General features: G+C 47.6%; 1 protein-coding gene across 3 annotated transcripts in view; it reads right to left on the bottom strand.

The window, feature by feature from the left end:
• Positions 1-15,239, bottom strand: part of HVCN1 (hydrogen voltage gated channel 1) — a 30,470-nt gene that overhangs the window by 537 nt on the left and 14,694 nt on the right. For all 3 annotated transcript variants that reach the window (XM_079987616.1, XM_079987618.1, XM_079987617.1), the window contains exons 2-5: positions 10,982-11,217; positions 4,695-4,799; positions 2,474-2,705; positions 801-913 (exon numbers count right to left, since the gene is read on the bottom strand). In XM_079987616.1, the coding sequence (XP_079843742.1) occupies positions 801-913; positions 2,474-2,705; positions 4,695-4,799; positions 10,982-11,179 (648 nt within the window). In that variant the 5' untranslated portion in view covers positions 11,180-11,217. The remainder of the gene's footprint in view (positions 1-800; positions 914-2,473; positions 2,706-4,694; positions 4,800-10,981; positions 11,218-15,239) is intronic.

Genomic DNA, 15,239 nt, shown 5'->3' with positions numbered 1-15,239 from the left:
CACATCTTTTGAGGTTGTGTGCTGTAATGGAGAACAAATTATATGCAGCCTTTGATTGCTTGCATCACCCACTAATCCTCTACAGCACAAAGAGGCAGCCAGCTTATTCTGCCCCAGTCAGGAGTGGTGGATTCTCACTGGCTACCCCATGAAACCCCCTCAAAAGGCAGACACCGTGAGCATGCATTAGGTCCATGTGCTAGCTGCCCTCTCTCAACTCCAGGGATGGGACCTTGGGAGCCCAAGACTCTGGAGGGCACCAATTTCTCAGTAGGGTGGCCAACAGCCAGGGGTGATGGCAGCTCTGATCCAGCAACATCTTGAGCGTCACGGGTTCCCTCTACTTGCTCTAGTCAGTGGGAGCACATTGCAAGATCCACCTGACTCTCCACTTCTTAAAATACGGTGATTTGTTCAAGAGCACTTGCCCATCGTGAACCCAAACGCCTCTTTAGACAGTTAAGGGAGCATGGAGCGCAGAAGCAAAACTTGAGAGATAGCAAGGGGAAAATCAGCTTAGAGGGGCTCTTGATGTTCTCACCTCTCAAAAGGAATACATCAGTGATGAGGAACCTCCAGCCCATGGGCCTAATCACATGGTCTGTGTCCTAACTTGTCACATGCATCTGCTTTCCCTAAGCCACACTCGCCGTCATGTGCCTGGCATCAAATATGAGGTTGGGTGTGTGGCTGCTAAAGCTGCTCCCTGTCCTGTGCCTTTGCTTCTGCGACTTAATTTCAAGCCGACTCAGTTAGATGCAGCTGGATCAGAGCTTCAGCCACTGAAAATACGGCCTTACCTTCTCTGCACAGCTAGCTTCCATCTCCTGGACCTTTAGGGTGAGTTGCAGGTTGGCTTGCTTCACCTTGGACATCTGCTGCTCAGACCGTGTTTTCACCGACAAGATGATTCCTTGGGGAATGGATACAGAGGACAAGAAAGTTAGCCAGGCCCTACTGGCTGAGACCCAGGGATCACTTTCACGAGCTCTTTACAGCGGTTATCCTCACAACTGTCCTCTAGGATGTTCCTCTCACTGGAAAGAAGAGAGGGAGGATGGAGAGGAAGCAGCTGGAGCTGAATCAAGGCCCTCCAGCTGCAGGTCCAGTTTTATCTGTTGGTTTGCAGGCAGTTATATCTGTTGGTTTGGGACGCGGGTGGCGCTGTGGGTTAAACCACAGAGCCTAGGACTTGCCGATCAGAAGGTCAGCAGTTCGAATCCCCGTGATGGGGTGAGCTCCCGTTGCTCAGTCCCTGCTCTGCCCACCTAGCAGTTTGAAAGCATGTCCAAGTAGATAAATAGGTACCGCTCTGGCGGGAAGGTAAACAGTGTTTCCGTGCGCTGCTCTGGTTCGCCAGAAGCGGCTTAGTTATGCTGGCCACATGACCTGGAAGCTGTACGCTGGCTCCCTCGGCCAATAAAGCGAGATGAGCGCTGCAACCCCAGAGTCGGTCACAACTGGACCTAATGGTTAGGGGTCCCTTTACCTTTACCTTACCTTGCAAGCAGACTGGTATTGCCAAGCGTTAGGGGCTAAGTCACAAGAACCTACATGTGGAAACAGTCTCAGCAGACCCAAGGGAAGAATGACGATGGAGGAGGCAGAAAGGGTGAAAACAAGGCAGTGTGGGTGTGCGCACGCAGGACAAAGCCACGAGCAGTGTGCACTCCTGTTAGGAAAGGCCTGGAGGCCTGGGAAGAGAGGTCAAGGATACCAGAAAGAGGGGACTGGATTTGAATGGTCCAGAAGTCTCTGGACTTCCTCTGCCTACAATCAAATTCTGCTATACAATCTACTTTAGAACAATGGATCAAGGATATTGATTGCCAATATTTTTTTAGTTTGACATGCGTTTTCTAGATATGACACATATCTAGGTCATTTGACAAAGTATCGCCAGGCCTTTTCTAGGGCCAGATTTAACCACCTCCCTCCTACAGTACAAAGAGACATCCCATGTGAGGACTGTTTGTGTCCTTGTGGAGATAGGAAGTAGTCAAAACTTTGGGTCAGGTCTTTGTTGAATGTAATCTTCATAGAGAAGGTCACAAGAGATTATTCCCCGCTCCAAAATAAGGAAGCACCTTGGAAGGACACTGGAACAGTACTCTGGATATTTCTCGGCTGATACAAACAAGTTAATAACAGAGATAATGGCCAAGTTCCTGTTCTCTACTCAAAGGTCTTGTGCAATTTGTATCTCAAATTTTATCTTTGTTCTATGTAATATATGTTTTAGTCATTTGCTTCATATTGTAAGTGAATGTTTTAAATTGTCAACTGTTCTTTTCTAATGGGTCTGTGGCCAAATAATAAAATGATGAAGAGGAAGTCTGGCTGCAAGTTTGTTGTTCAGGCAATACTTGGGACGGCAAACAATGGCTTTCTTCAATAAATTCCTGGATGGGTGTTAGTGCCTGTGCACTGTGAATGTTTCCATAACAAAATCCATCTATTCCTCAAGATTTACCGTTTATAATCCTGGCCACTCTCCACAGTCTAAGAAGGATCAGCAGTCCAAGTGCTTCAAACTCATGCTCCCGGAAGAGAAGGACAATGTCAAGAACGAATGAGATGATGACAACAATGGCGTCCAGGACCTCAAACTTGTGATGGAAGAACTCCAACCGGTAGACAAAGAGTTTGAAGAAAATTTCCACCAGAAAGAGGGTGAGGATGCTAAGGCTCAGGTAGTGGAACACCTGCCAGGGTGCAAAGAGGACAAGGCAAAAGTTAATATACTTTCAACAACACCTGGAGAGCAAGCAGTAAATTTGGACTGAGGATAATAATAATAATAATAATATAATAAATTTATTATTTACACCCTGCCCATCTGGCTGAGTTTCCCCAGCCACTCTGGGCGGCTCCCAATCGAGTGTTAAAAACAATACAGCATTAAATATTAAAAACTTCCCTAAACAGGGCTGCCTTGAGATGTCTTTTAAAAATAGGATAACTGCTTATTTCCTTGACATCCACAGGGCAGGTGCCACTACCGAGAAGGCCCTCTGCCTGGTTCCCTGTAACCTCACTTCTCGCAGTGAGGGAACTGCCAGAAGGCCCTCGGAGCTGGACCTCAGTATCTGGGCTGAACAATGGGGGTGGAGACGCTCCTTCAGGTATACAGGACCGAGGCCGTTTAGGGCTTTAAAGGTCAGCACCAACACTTTGAATTGTGCTCAGAAACGTACTGGATATATAGTCGTACCTTGGAAGTCGAACGGACTCCGTTCCAGAAGTCCGGTCAGCTCCCAAAACGTTCGGAAACCAAAGTGCGGCTTCTGATTGGCTGTAGGAAGCTCCTGCAGCCAATCAGAAGTCACGGAAGCCCCATCGGATGTTTGGCTTCCAAAAATAGTTTGCAAACCAGAATAGTCACTTCCGGCTTTACAGCATTGAGAAGCCAAAACATTCGGGAACTAAGCTGTTCAAAAAAAGCCAGTACAACTGTACTGGCTTCATCCAGTGGCCCTTTTGCTGCTGAAATCCAACCTAGCCGATGCAATATTTACAACACTGTTCCAAGATCTGTTGCAGAACAGCACAGGGATGCTATTGCTTCACCCAGAGTTTCAAATACTTTCCCCAGCTTTAGATTGTACCATGGGGAAGAGAAATACCTACTGGAGCTAAATCTACCTTTATTCCACAAAGCATTTTCAGCCCTATAAAGTCTTAATTTTCTGGAAGGGAGATTCAAGAAAATCCCCAGAGATCAACCCGTTTTGCATTTGTGGAAGGCAAACCCTTCCACTGAGAACTCCACACGCTATGCAATATACTCTGAACTGTACAAAACATCTAGGCATAAAGATTCAGAGAAATATTTAGCATTGCTTGCTACCCTCATTGTTATGGATAAGATTAAATATCCATTGTCTAGTTCAAATAGGTCTGCAACATCTATTGCAGCTAAATTTACAGTAGAGGCTGCTCAACTAACAAAACGCCTTCTGGCCTCCCTTGAGATCTAAGATTCTGTTTTTTTAATGTATGTTTCATTTATTATACAGGTCAAGTTTTTATATTTATATAGCGTTATTTGATATATTTCAGGTTCATACATTTCTACTTGGCTCCAACCTGTAGCGGGATGCGGGTGGCACTGTGGGTTAAACCACAGAGCCTAGGGCTTGCCAATCAGAAGGTCGGCGGTTCGAATCCCCGCGACGGGGTGAGCTCCCATTGCTCGGTCCCTGTTCCTGCCAACCTAGCAGTTCGAAAGCACCTCAAAGTGCAAGTAGATAAATAGGTACCGCTCCAGCGGGAAGGTAAACGGCGTTTCCGTGTGCTGCTCTGGTTCGCCAGAAGCGGATTAGTCATGCTGGCCACATGACCCGGAAGCTGTATGCCGGCTCCCTCGGCCAGTAAAGCGAGATGAGCGCCGCAACCCCAGAGTCAGCCACGACTGGACCTAATGGTCAGGGGTCCCTTTACCTTTTACCAACCCGTAGCAAACTATGGGATGTGTGGGTCACATGTACATACACACCTTCCCATATTTGCTTCACAGAGAAAGGGCACTACACAAATCTCTTCAAGTATATATATGCATCTTTACAGGTCTAGCAACTGGCTTATTTTAAAAATGAGAAGTTAAGGTTCTGAGGAAGCTGGATTCTACACTTCACAGAATTGCAACACATGAACCATGATTTATATGCAGATTCCTCCCCTATTGCCCTTACCTTGGGTGCAATCTCATGTTTGTCAGGGTGGATGATTTTCAAGTCCAAAAGCAGTTCCCCGAGGACCAGTATGGCGTCCAAAATAACCAGGCAGACAACTAAGATCTGGGGGAGGAAGAAATCAGAACAGAATAAATATGCAAACCTTTGAAACCAAGCAGAAGATTGAAAAGTCGAGGTGTTCATCAGCCATGGAAGAAAGGTGGCAGCTGGGATGAGGAGAATGAGGCAAAAGCTGCGGCTCAAGTGCGGTGGTGCAGACCATTAGGCTTGGCCTTCGGCAGCTCACTGTCTGTCAGCCTAGTGCAGGGGTCAGCAAACTTTTTCAGCAGGGGGCCGGTCCACTGTCCCTCAGGCCTTGTGGGGGGCCGGACTATTTTGGAAAAAAATATGAACGCATTCCTATGCCCCCCAAATAACCCAGAGATGTGTTTTAAATAAAAGGACACATTCTACTCATGTAAAAACACGCTGATTCCCGGACTGTCCACGGGCCGGATTTAGAAGGTGATTGGGCTGGATCCGGCCCCTGGGCCTTAGTTTGCCTACCCATGGCCGAGTGTAAAGGTAAAGGTAAAGGTACCCCTGCCCGTACGGGCCAGTCTTGACAGACTCTGGGGTTGTGCGCCCATCTCACTTAAGAGGCCAGGGGCCAGTGCTGTCCGGAGACACTTCCGGGTCACGTGGCCAGCGTGACATCGCTGCTCTGGCGAGCCAGAGCCGCACACGGAAACGCCGTTTACCTTTCCGCTGGTAAGCGGTCCCTATTTATCTACTTGCACCCGGAGGTGCTTTCGAACTGCTAGGTTGGCAGGCGCTGGGACCGAGCAGCGGGAGCGCACCCCGCCGCAGGGATTCGAACCGCCGACCTTTCGATCGCAAGCCCTAGGCGCTGAGGCTTTAACCCACAGCGCTACCTGGCAGGAAAGTTGAGAGACTCCAATGAGGATTCCTCTTTATAACCACACGGAATTGCTTAGAGCTGGGATGCAAGTTTAACAATACTGTTTTCCATTTGGGATAACCAGGGCCGTCTTAAGCATATCCGGCGCTGTGGTTCAAAGATTCCACCTGCGGCCCCCCCCCCCCCATTTCCCAGAGTTGCTTTCCTCCCGCGGAGGCTTGGGAGGCAAGCTGCATGCCCGCCAGCCATATGGTTGATGGGGCATAGCTGGGGGGGGGGCGTGCAGGGAAAGTGGAGGCTGCCGGCAAAGCTGCGCAGCTCCCTCACTCGCTGGGATGCCCCTGAGAGGTCAGCGCCCTGGTGCAACGCACCACTAAGCCCGATGTATGGAAGTGAGAGCTGGACCATCAAGAAGGCTGAACGCTGAAGAATTGATGCTTTTGAATTCTGGTGCTGGAGGAGACTCTTGAGAGTCCCATGGACTGCAAGAAGATCAAACCTCTCCATTCTGAAGGAAATCAGCCCTGAGTGCTCACTGGAAGGACAGATCCTGAAGCTGAGGCTCCAATACTTTGGCCACCTCATGAGAAGAGAAGACTCCCTGGAGAAGACCCTGATGTTGGGAAAGATGGAGGGCACAAGGAGAAGGGGGCGACAGAGGCCGAGATGGTTGGGCAGTGTTCTCGAAGCCACAAACATGAGTCTGACCAAACTTTGGGAGGCAGTGGAAGACAGGAGTGCCTGGCGTGCTCTGGTCCAGGGGGTCATGAAGAGTCGGACATGACTAAACAACAACAACAAGATACATACCTAGGCTTCCTTGTGCCATTGGCAAGGAGCTGTACCCGTGCCCCCCAGTCCCTTATGCCCAGGTCAAGGAGCTCTGCTGGGGCACCCAGAGAAGCCTGCCCACCTCAATGCCACCCAGAGAAGCAGAGATGGTGCATCTAGATCAGTGTTTCCCAAGCTTGGCCCTCCAGCTGTTTTTGGACTACAACTCCCATCATCCCTAGCTAGTAAGACCAGCGATTAGGGATGATGAGAATCGTAGTCAGAAAACAGCTGGAGACCCAAGCCTGGGAAACACTGATCTAGATGCACCCCTGTTCCCTGTCTTCCTAGACTAAACCACTATCCCAGAATTGAGGAAGGTGAAGGGGAAATTAGGTTGAGGGGAGAGTTTGTGAAATTACACAAAGTATACGGAATCAAAAATTCAACGTTGACCAAAATTAGTTTGTACATTAGTTGGAAAATAGCCCTGGATTTTCACATTTTGGGCTATTGTGTACAATCAGGTTTTTTCCACATCACATTTTCTACCCACCTTCACCAGGATGGTGGTGTACTATACATTTTTAAAATCACTTTATTTTAAAACCCCATGTGTGTGTGTTTTTTACTATAGTACCACCCATTTTATAGACTCAAACCCTGACATTTGAAAGACTTGATTTTCCTTATGTGGAATTTCCATAACGTGATCAATTTCTTTGCTGGAGATTAAAGGTGTGTGTGTACACACCATTTCACTTCTGGTTTACAAATGAGTCAGGTATGTTAAGGTACCAGTACATAAAATGAAGTAAGAATAAGAAAATTGCAAAACGGGCCATTTGCCAAGAGGCCTGCCAAGTGGGTGAATATTGCACAATTTAAGGACAGATTTAATGGGAAGATATTCAGTGGGATATCACATGCTTTGCGTGCAGAAGGCCCAGTCTCAATCCTTAGCATTTCCAGGTAAGGTTGGGGAACAGTCCTGTCTGAAACCTTGAAGTGCTGCTGATAACAATACTAAGCTAAATTACTAGGCATTTCCTGTATTTCTATGGCTGCCTGGCTCCCCTTCCATCTATGCTTTTCCTAAACTGGCTCCATCCATTTGATTTCCAGTAACATGCAAGGTTCCATGCAGTGTGCAGGACCTCTAATGGATTTTTATACGGATTGTCCATTGCCCATTTCAGCTGCATCAAGTTTGCAGAAAAGATCTTGGCCAACGTATGCTGCTGGCTCAGCTTTTCAGAACAGGCCAGCATCTGTGAGGGTGTTGAGCCCAAGCATGAAATCCACAGATCTGCCTCATCATTTGACAGATGCCAATTAAACTCTGTCCAACCTTTGCTATTTCCAGGGCCATCTTAACTATAGGTGCCAGGGGTGTGGGGCAAGGCCAAGAGTCCGGGGCCCAAGAATTGGAGTTTGGGGAAGATCCATTGGTCGGAGCACCGCAGCAGGCTCTTCTGCGGGCAGCTTTGCGCCGCCCTCCTGCGCATCTGGGATTGGCGTGCGGCCATGGAGAGGCCCACGCTGCTTACACCACGAGGCGACCAACTTTGCTCAATTGCCGACGCCTCAGCCTGGTTTGTTGTGCTGGGCCCCTTATGTTTCCTGTTTTCTTTTCTTGAGCAGAGATATGTGTGGTGGTGTCCTGAGAGATCTGCATTGGCTCCCAGTACGTTTCCAAGCACAATTCAAAGTGTTGGTGCTGACCTTTAAAGCCCTAAACGGCCTCAGTCCAGTATACCTGAAGGAGCGTCTCCACCCCCATTGTTCAGCCTGGACACTGAGGTCCAGCTCTGAGGGCCTTCTGGCGGTTCCCTCATTGCGAGAAGTGAGGTTACAGGGAACCAGACAGAGTGGCGCCTGCCCTGTGGAATGCCCTCCCTTCAGATGTGAAGGAAATAAGTAACTATCTTCTCTTTAAAAGACATCTGAAGGCAGCCCTGTTTAGGGAAGTTTTTAATATTTAATGCTGTATTGTTTTTAACACTTTATTGGGAGCTGCCCAGAGTGGCTGGGGAAACTCAGCCAGATGGGTGGGCTATAAATAATAAATTATTATTTATTATTATTATTATTATTATTATTATTATTATTAAAAAGGTCCACAACTCTGGGGAACCTTGGCTTAAAAAAGGTCAGCAACTTTGGAGCCCCCCCCTTAAAAAAGGTCAAAAAATCTGGGCAACCGGGGGGGGGCAGATCTTTGTACCCCAGCGTCACATACGTTTAAGACAGCCCTTGCTATCTTCTTCCTGATGCTAGAGAAAAAGCGTAAAGTCAACAACTGCAGCTTTATACAACTACAGCAGGAACCAAGACATCAGGTTTTAGAGTTTGGACTACAGAAAAGGTAAACTTAGCTGGAACAGTAAGTTGCACAGTTGCAAATTAATTTTTCCTTGGCCCTGTCACATATATTGCTATGCTATTGCAACTGGATTTTTTCTTTATATGTGGATATGGGATAATTGTAGGTGAGCATTCTACTAGCAATACAAGCTGCCCATTCCCATCGAAACACTGTGGAATTTATTCTACCAGCTGCTCCATGGCAACATCCGAAGTCACAGCCTGTTCCTGGGTTTTCTGCGCGTCTGCTAGTAAAATGCTTTCAAAAGTTTGTACGGTGCTTTCTGTTAGCAGCAATCAGTATTCCATGAGCATGTGCCGCATGCAATGTCTTGTCATTCACAACAAAACCTCTTAAGTTATGTTGAAGATGTGCTCCTTGCCCTCTTTCTAACAGATTAGGCATAGATTCCAGTTCAGGAGCTTTGTGTTTTGTCTTGTGGTTCTGTTTGAAGCTGGTGCAGATGATGATTCAGCTGGTGAAGGTCTCTTTGACAACGCGGCCTTCCTGGCTGTTTTAGACCTTGAGGAGAAGACTTGTGTATTTCTTTCAATTGGGAAAGCAGGGAAGCAGGACCAGGGAAGCAGGAAAACCAGGGAAGCAGGACCCCACAACATTGCTGTGCTGAGTCAGTGAATTCACTGAACTTGGTTCTTTCCAAGTTTGCAAGTCCTCTCTTGCTTGCAGGTCTCATGGGTGAACTCTTGACAAAAATACAGTGGTACCTCTGGTTAAGTAATTAATTTGTTCCGGAGGTCTGTACTTAACCTGAAACTGTTCTTAACCTAAAGCACCACTTTAGCTAATGGGGCCTCCTGCTGCTGCCGCGCCGCCAGAGCACAATTTCTGTTCTCATCCTGAAGCAAAGTTCTTAACCTGAAGCACTATTTCTGGGTTAGCGGAGTCTGTAACGTGAAGCGTATGTAACCTGAAGCATATGTAACCTGAAGCGTATGTAACCTGAGGTACCACTCTACACAGATTTTGGTCTCATAGGTTACTAGCAGGGAACTGACAAGATCCACTGATATTTACACACAAAGTCGTGTAAAAGGAGGTGAAGTAAGTGTGACTGGTGAAGCCACAGGGATCGAGTGAACAAGAATCTAGGATGGGGATCACAAGATCCAGACACAACACTGGATCAAACAACTCTCGGCTATCTTTCTAATACAGTGGTGCCTCGCAAGACGAAATTAATTTGTTCCGCGAGTCTCTTCGTCTTGCGGTTTTTTCGTCTTGCGAAGCACCCCTATTAGCGGCTATTAGCGGCTTAGAAAAAGGGGGGGGAGGAAAAAAATCGCAAGAACTCGCGAGATGTTTTCGTCTTGCGAAGCAAGTCCATAGGGAAATTCGTCTTGCGAAGCACCTCAAAAGACGGAAAACCCTTTCGTCTAGCGAGTTTTTCGTCTTGCGAGGCATTCGTCTTGCGGGGCACCACTGTAGCTGTCTAAGAGCTATCCAACAACTATTTTTCTAACTACCCAATTCCAGCCCTCTTTTTCTAACCGCATGATCTCCAGCCTTGCAACTGACCCACCAAGTCTCTTCCTCAAGTTCTCCTTCCCCAAGTTCTACTCTCTTAGCGTAAAGTCTGTGGCTTGTAAAGGGGCAACCCCCTGGGCCTGCAGGCCAGCACTTTCTACAGACTCCTCCCTGGCACTCTCCTGAAGGACATGACAAATACGATGCACAGTTTCCATGGCATATCTCAGGTGGCTGCAACTGTAAGCTTTACATGGAGGGCAACCATCTCCCTGACCCATCTGGGACAAACTGATTGACCACACTGCAAGAATTCAACATAAGGAGGAAAGAATGTGCTTTGAATTTCACACATTTGCAAAACACGTGTAATAAAAGTAATTGCTTTTAAAATTATAATTATGAGCCAAATTTTAAACTTGGAAGTCCAGTGTCATCCTTTAAGAAGGTGATTAGAAAACGTGATATGGAAAAACTGTGTTTTATTGCTGCTCCAAACATGCTTGAAGTGCCTTTGAGGAAAAGACACCCCAAGAACAACTGCAGTAAAAAAAATGTGATTACAAGGAAAGCACACAAAGTATTTGGAGACCCCAAGTTGACTGGGAGTCCAATTGCTCTTGCTGGTGGCAATGGCCACCAATTTAACCCTAGAGTCCTCTGTCTTCTTTGCCTTCAAAGCTGGGCATGCCATACAACACTGAGGTCTCCTGGCCACCAATGTTTCCAATCACATAAGAGCAGGTACCTGCCACGTACCTGAAATTTGTGTGACTGGAACAACTTCTTCATCACCTCCCGGAAGGTTGGGGTCCTGGGGGAAGAGTCGATTTTGACGGCAGTCTCAGGGGTCTTCGCTTCCTCTTCCATCTCCTCTTCCTCCCATTTCCTGTAGTCATTGTTCCACTGAGCAGGATCATCCCCCACAACGGTGAAATGCTTCAGGTACATAGACATGGTGGCAGCTCAAATGGGCATCACCCTGTAGAAACACACTGTGGAGGGAAAGCTTGAGAGCATCACTGCCTGAGAACACGACAGCTGGACTTCCTCTAAGGAATGACAATACAAAAGGATAAGAAGAAGAAGAAATCATGTGATCTCACAGTACAAGACTATTTTTTAAAAATGTCTGGATTGTGTGTTGGGGGGGATGATACCTACTTCCCTATTCAGAGTTTGGAAATATCTGAAGCACCCCTGGAGTAAGCAGCATTTAAAAGCAACCAGCAAGTTCCTAGACCTAGGCCTCATGGTTGAAAAGGTAGATTCAGAACCATTGTTTGGTTAAGCAGGGGTGTTCCTAGGACCAACCCAATGCCCTATGTTTTGTTACCTGCCTTGTGCACAGGTAATGGTGGAGACCATTTATCATGCGTGTCTTTTGCTATTCCACCACACAAGGGCAACATTCATCATCCTAAGAATTCCCCTCCCCTGTAAAAGAAGTTTCTAGCCTTTAAGGCTGCAGTGGCTGATGGGATAAAAGAAATCAGAGGAAGGGAACATGGGATCAAGAGTAGAGCACCTTGGAGAAAGTCTCATGTTTAATTCCTGGCACCTCCATTTAGAAGGATCTTGGGTACCAGGGCTGGGAGAGAGGTTGAAAGAGCCCTCAAAAGCCTCACTGATAGAGACTGGGAAGAGCATTGGGGTAAGGTAAAGGAAAAGGACCCCTGGATGGTTAAGTCCAGTCAAAGGCAACTATGGGGTTGCGGCGCTCATCTCGCTTTCAGGCCGAGGGAACCGCCGTTCGTCCACAGACAGCTTTCCGGGTCATGTGGCCAGCAGGACTAAACCGCTTCTGGCGTGATGGGACACCGTGATGAGTGCCAGAGCACATGGAAATGCCATTTACCTTCCCACCATAGCGGTACCTATTTATCTACTTGCACTGGCGTGCTTTCGAACTGCAAGGTTGGCAGGAGCTGGGACAGAGCAGCGGTTTGGGGTAATAGCTCAACTTGGTAGAAAGTAGCTTCCTGGTCCCTTCAGCACCATACATTTAAAGCCCTATGATACCACTTTAAACAGTCACCCCCCTGCTCCAAATCCTGGGAACTACAGGGTGCTGAGAGTTGTCTGAGCTGCAATTCTCAAAGAGTGATTGTGTTAAAAGAGTGATTGTGGAAAGAGTGATTGTGTTAAACCACTCCAGGGGGGAATTGTAATTTTGTAAACTGCTTAGAGGTTTCCTTACTTTCAAGTAGTACAGTGGTACCTCGGGTTAAGTACTTAATTCGTTCCGGAGGTCTGTTCTTAACCTGAAACTGTTCTTAACCTGAAGCACCACTTTAGTTAATGGGGCCTCCTGCTGCTGCCGCGCTGCCAGAGCCCGATTTTTGTTCTTATCCTGAAGCAAAGTTCTTAACCTGAAGCACTATTTCTGGCTTAGTGGAGTGTGTAACCTGAAGTGTATGTAACCTGAAGCATATGTAACCCGAGGTACCACTGTATACAAATTTTCAACCAACCACCACCTGCTGCTTTATAAAGAAATAGAAACCAACCAACCCAAAAAAACAAACCTCAAAAGCCCCTGTCCAATCCAAGAGGAACAATCTTCATTTTTGGTGGGAGGCAGGGTGGATGGTAGCGGAAGGGTGAGGAGACAAAGGAATAAGGTTTCAAGGCAAGCAAATGGGAGCATGAAGGCATAAGAATATCAGAATAGTCAGGCTGCTGGATCCGACCAAAGGGCCATCTTCTAATCCAGTATTTGGTTTGCCACAGCAGCCAACCAGATGCTGCCATGAAGTCTACAACCAGGACTTGGACACACCAGTCCTCTCCCCAGAAACTGAATACCGTGCCTGGGTAACAGCAGTTGACAGATCTCGATACCAAGCCAGAGCATGGATCCATCTAGTTTCATAATGGCGACCCTGACTGACAGCAGGGGTCGCGCCTGGTGCCTTCTGAAGGCAAAACAGACACTTTGCTCTCCCACTCCTACGTTTCCTGAGACTTCACTTTCATTTCAGGTCAAAGGCTTGTGACTTTGAATTCGAGACAAAGGAAACCATGGACTTTCCCCAGCTGACAGCTGAGGCTCTTTGCTATGACGCAAGGCTGGCTGTCAGAGGGCCACAGTGTCGCAATCTGGAAAAGGCCACCATGTAAAAATCATGCCATGCTCTCAGTGGCGCATCACAGGGGAAATGAAGAATTCCTCCTGCACAGCCTCAAAGGCTGCAGTGCCAAAGGTTAAGGCCAAATAATATAATAATAATAATAATAATAATTTATTATTCATACCCCGCCCATCCGACTGGTATTCCCCAGCCACTCTGGGCAGCTTCCAACAAAACACTAAAATACAACAACTTAATAAACATTAAAAGCTTCCCTAAACAGGGCTGCCTTCAGATGTCTTCTAAAAGTTTGGTAGTTATTTTTCTCTTTGACATCTGGTGGGAGGGCATTCCCCAGGGCGGATGCCACTACCGAGAAGGCCCTCTGCCTGGTTCCCTGTAACTTGGCTTCTTGCAGCGAGGGAACCGCCAGAAGGCCCTCGGTGCTGGACCTAAGTGTCCGGGCAGAACGATGGAGATAGAGACGCTCCTTCAGATATACTGGGCCGAGGCCGTTTAGGGCTTTAAAGGTCAGCACCAACACTTTGAATTGTGCTTGGAAACGTACTGGGAGCCAGTGTAGGTCTTTCAAGACCGGTGTTATGTGGTCTCAGCGGCCACTCCCAGTCACCAGTCTAGCTGCCGCATTTTGGATTAATTGTAGTTTCCGGGTCACCTTCAAAGGTAGCTCCACACAGAGCGCATTGCAGCAGTCCAAGCCAAAGTCGTAGCCTCACGTCCGGTGAAGTCTGCCCCACCAAATTCAACAGGATTTACTTCTGGGCAGGCAGAGATAGCATTGTGCTGCATCGTAAAGCACTGATTTAAGAGGCAGCAAAGAACTTTGCAGACTAACTCAGAATGTGCCCCACTGATCACATCCTGGACTTCTTTTAACAGCTTACATGGTTTGCTAATGTTCACACTGGCCAGATAAGCAAGATCAACAAGGATCAGCTCGCCTTCCTTGTTGAATCACTCTCACCTGACTGGTTAGAATGGAGCCAAGAGCCTTAGATGTATGGTTCTGGGGGACAATTCACTACCCCAAACAATGTTGTTAACTATCAAGCACCAGGGACAAAGAACAGGATGGGGTTCAGGCGCTATTTGTAGACTTCCTGGAGGCAACTAACCGGACACTTATGGAAGCAGGAGGCTGGTCTAGGTGGACAGGGAACCTGCGGTCCTCCAGATGTTGCTGGATTGAAACTTCCTTCCGCTCCAGGTGTCATGGGAAATAGACAAGGAGGATGGAAGGTGTAGGCCAATGACATCTGGAGGACATCAAGTTCCACCTCCTGTCCAGTGCTCTAGAAATTCTGCTTCTCTGGATCTATTTTTGTTCATAAAACCACCACAGAGCATTCATGGGATCCATCACTGCGCCCGGAGGGCTCAGGTGACAAAGAGCTGCCTGGTTCATCTACTAAAACGGGGCATAAATGCCTTGGCCACAGTACTCTGTGCTCTGATAACTTCCAGTCTGGGTCCTTGTGACATGCTCTGAAGATGACTCAGAAACTTCAGCTGCTTCTAAATGCAGCAGCCAGATTACTGGGCCGGGGATCCCGAAGAACAAAAATGGCCTTTGTATCAAGGCAGCTGCTTTTCTTGCCAGTTGGTTTCCAGCCCCAATTCAAGGGATTTGAAGCCCCGAGTGACTTGGCCCTGAATTAGCTGAAAGACCTCCTCCTCCCCTATAGACCCACTCAGTGGATAGGGCCATAGCTGTCAACCTTCCCTTTTTTGGTGGGAAATTCCCTTATTCCAGCGCCGTTTCCTGCTGCTATTCCGGATTGTTAGATATCCCGTAGACTGTCCCCAGGACAGGTGAGGCTGCTGATCCCTTATTTTCGAGGCTGCTGATCCCTTATTTTCAAATCTTAAAGTTGACAGCTATGGTTAGGGCTCTTGTGCTCATGTTCTGCTGCCTAGTTTCC

Source organism: Podarcis cretensis, assembly GCF_951804945.1.
Source record: "Podarcis cretensis genome assembly, chromosome: 8".
NCBI lineage: Eukaryota > Metazoa > Chordata > Lepidosauria > Squamata > Lacertidae > Podarcis > Podarcis cretensis.
This window is presented reverse-complemented; position numbering and strand designations above follow the sequence as displayed.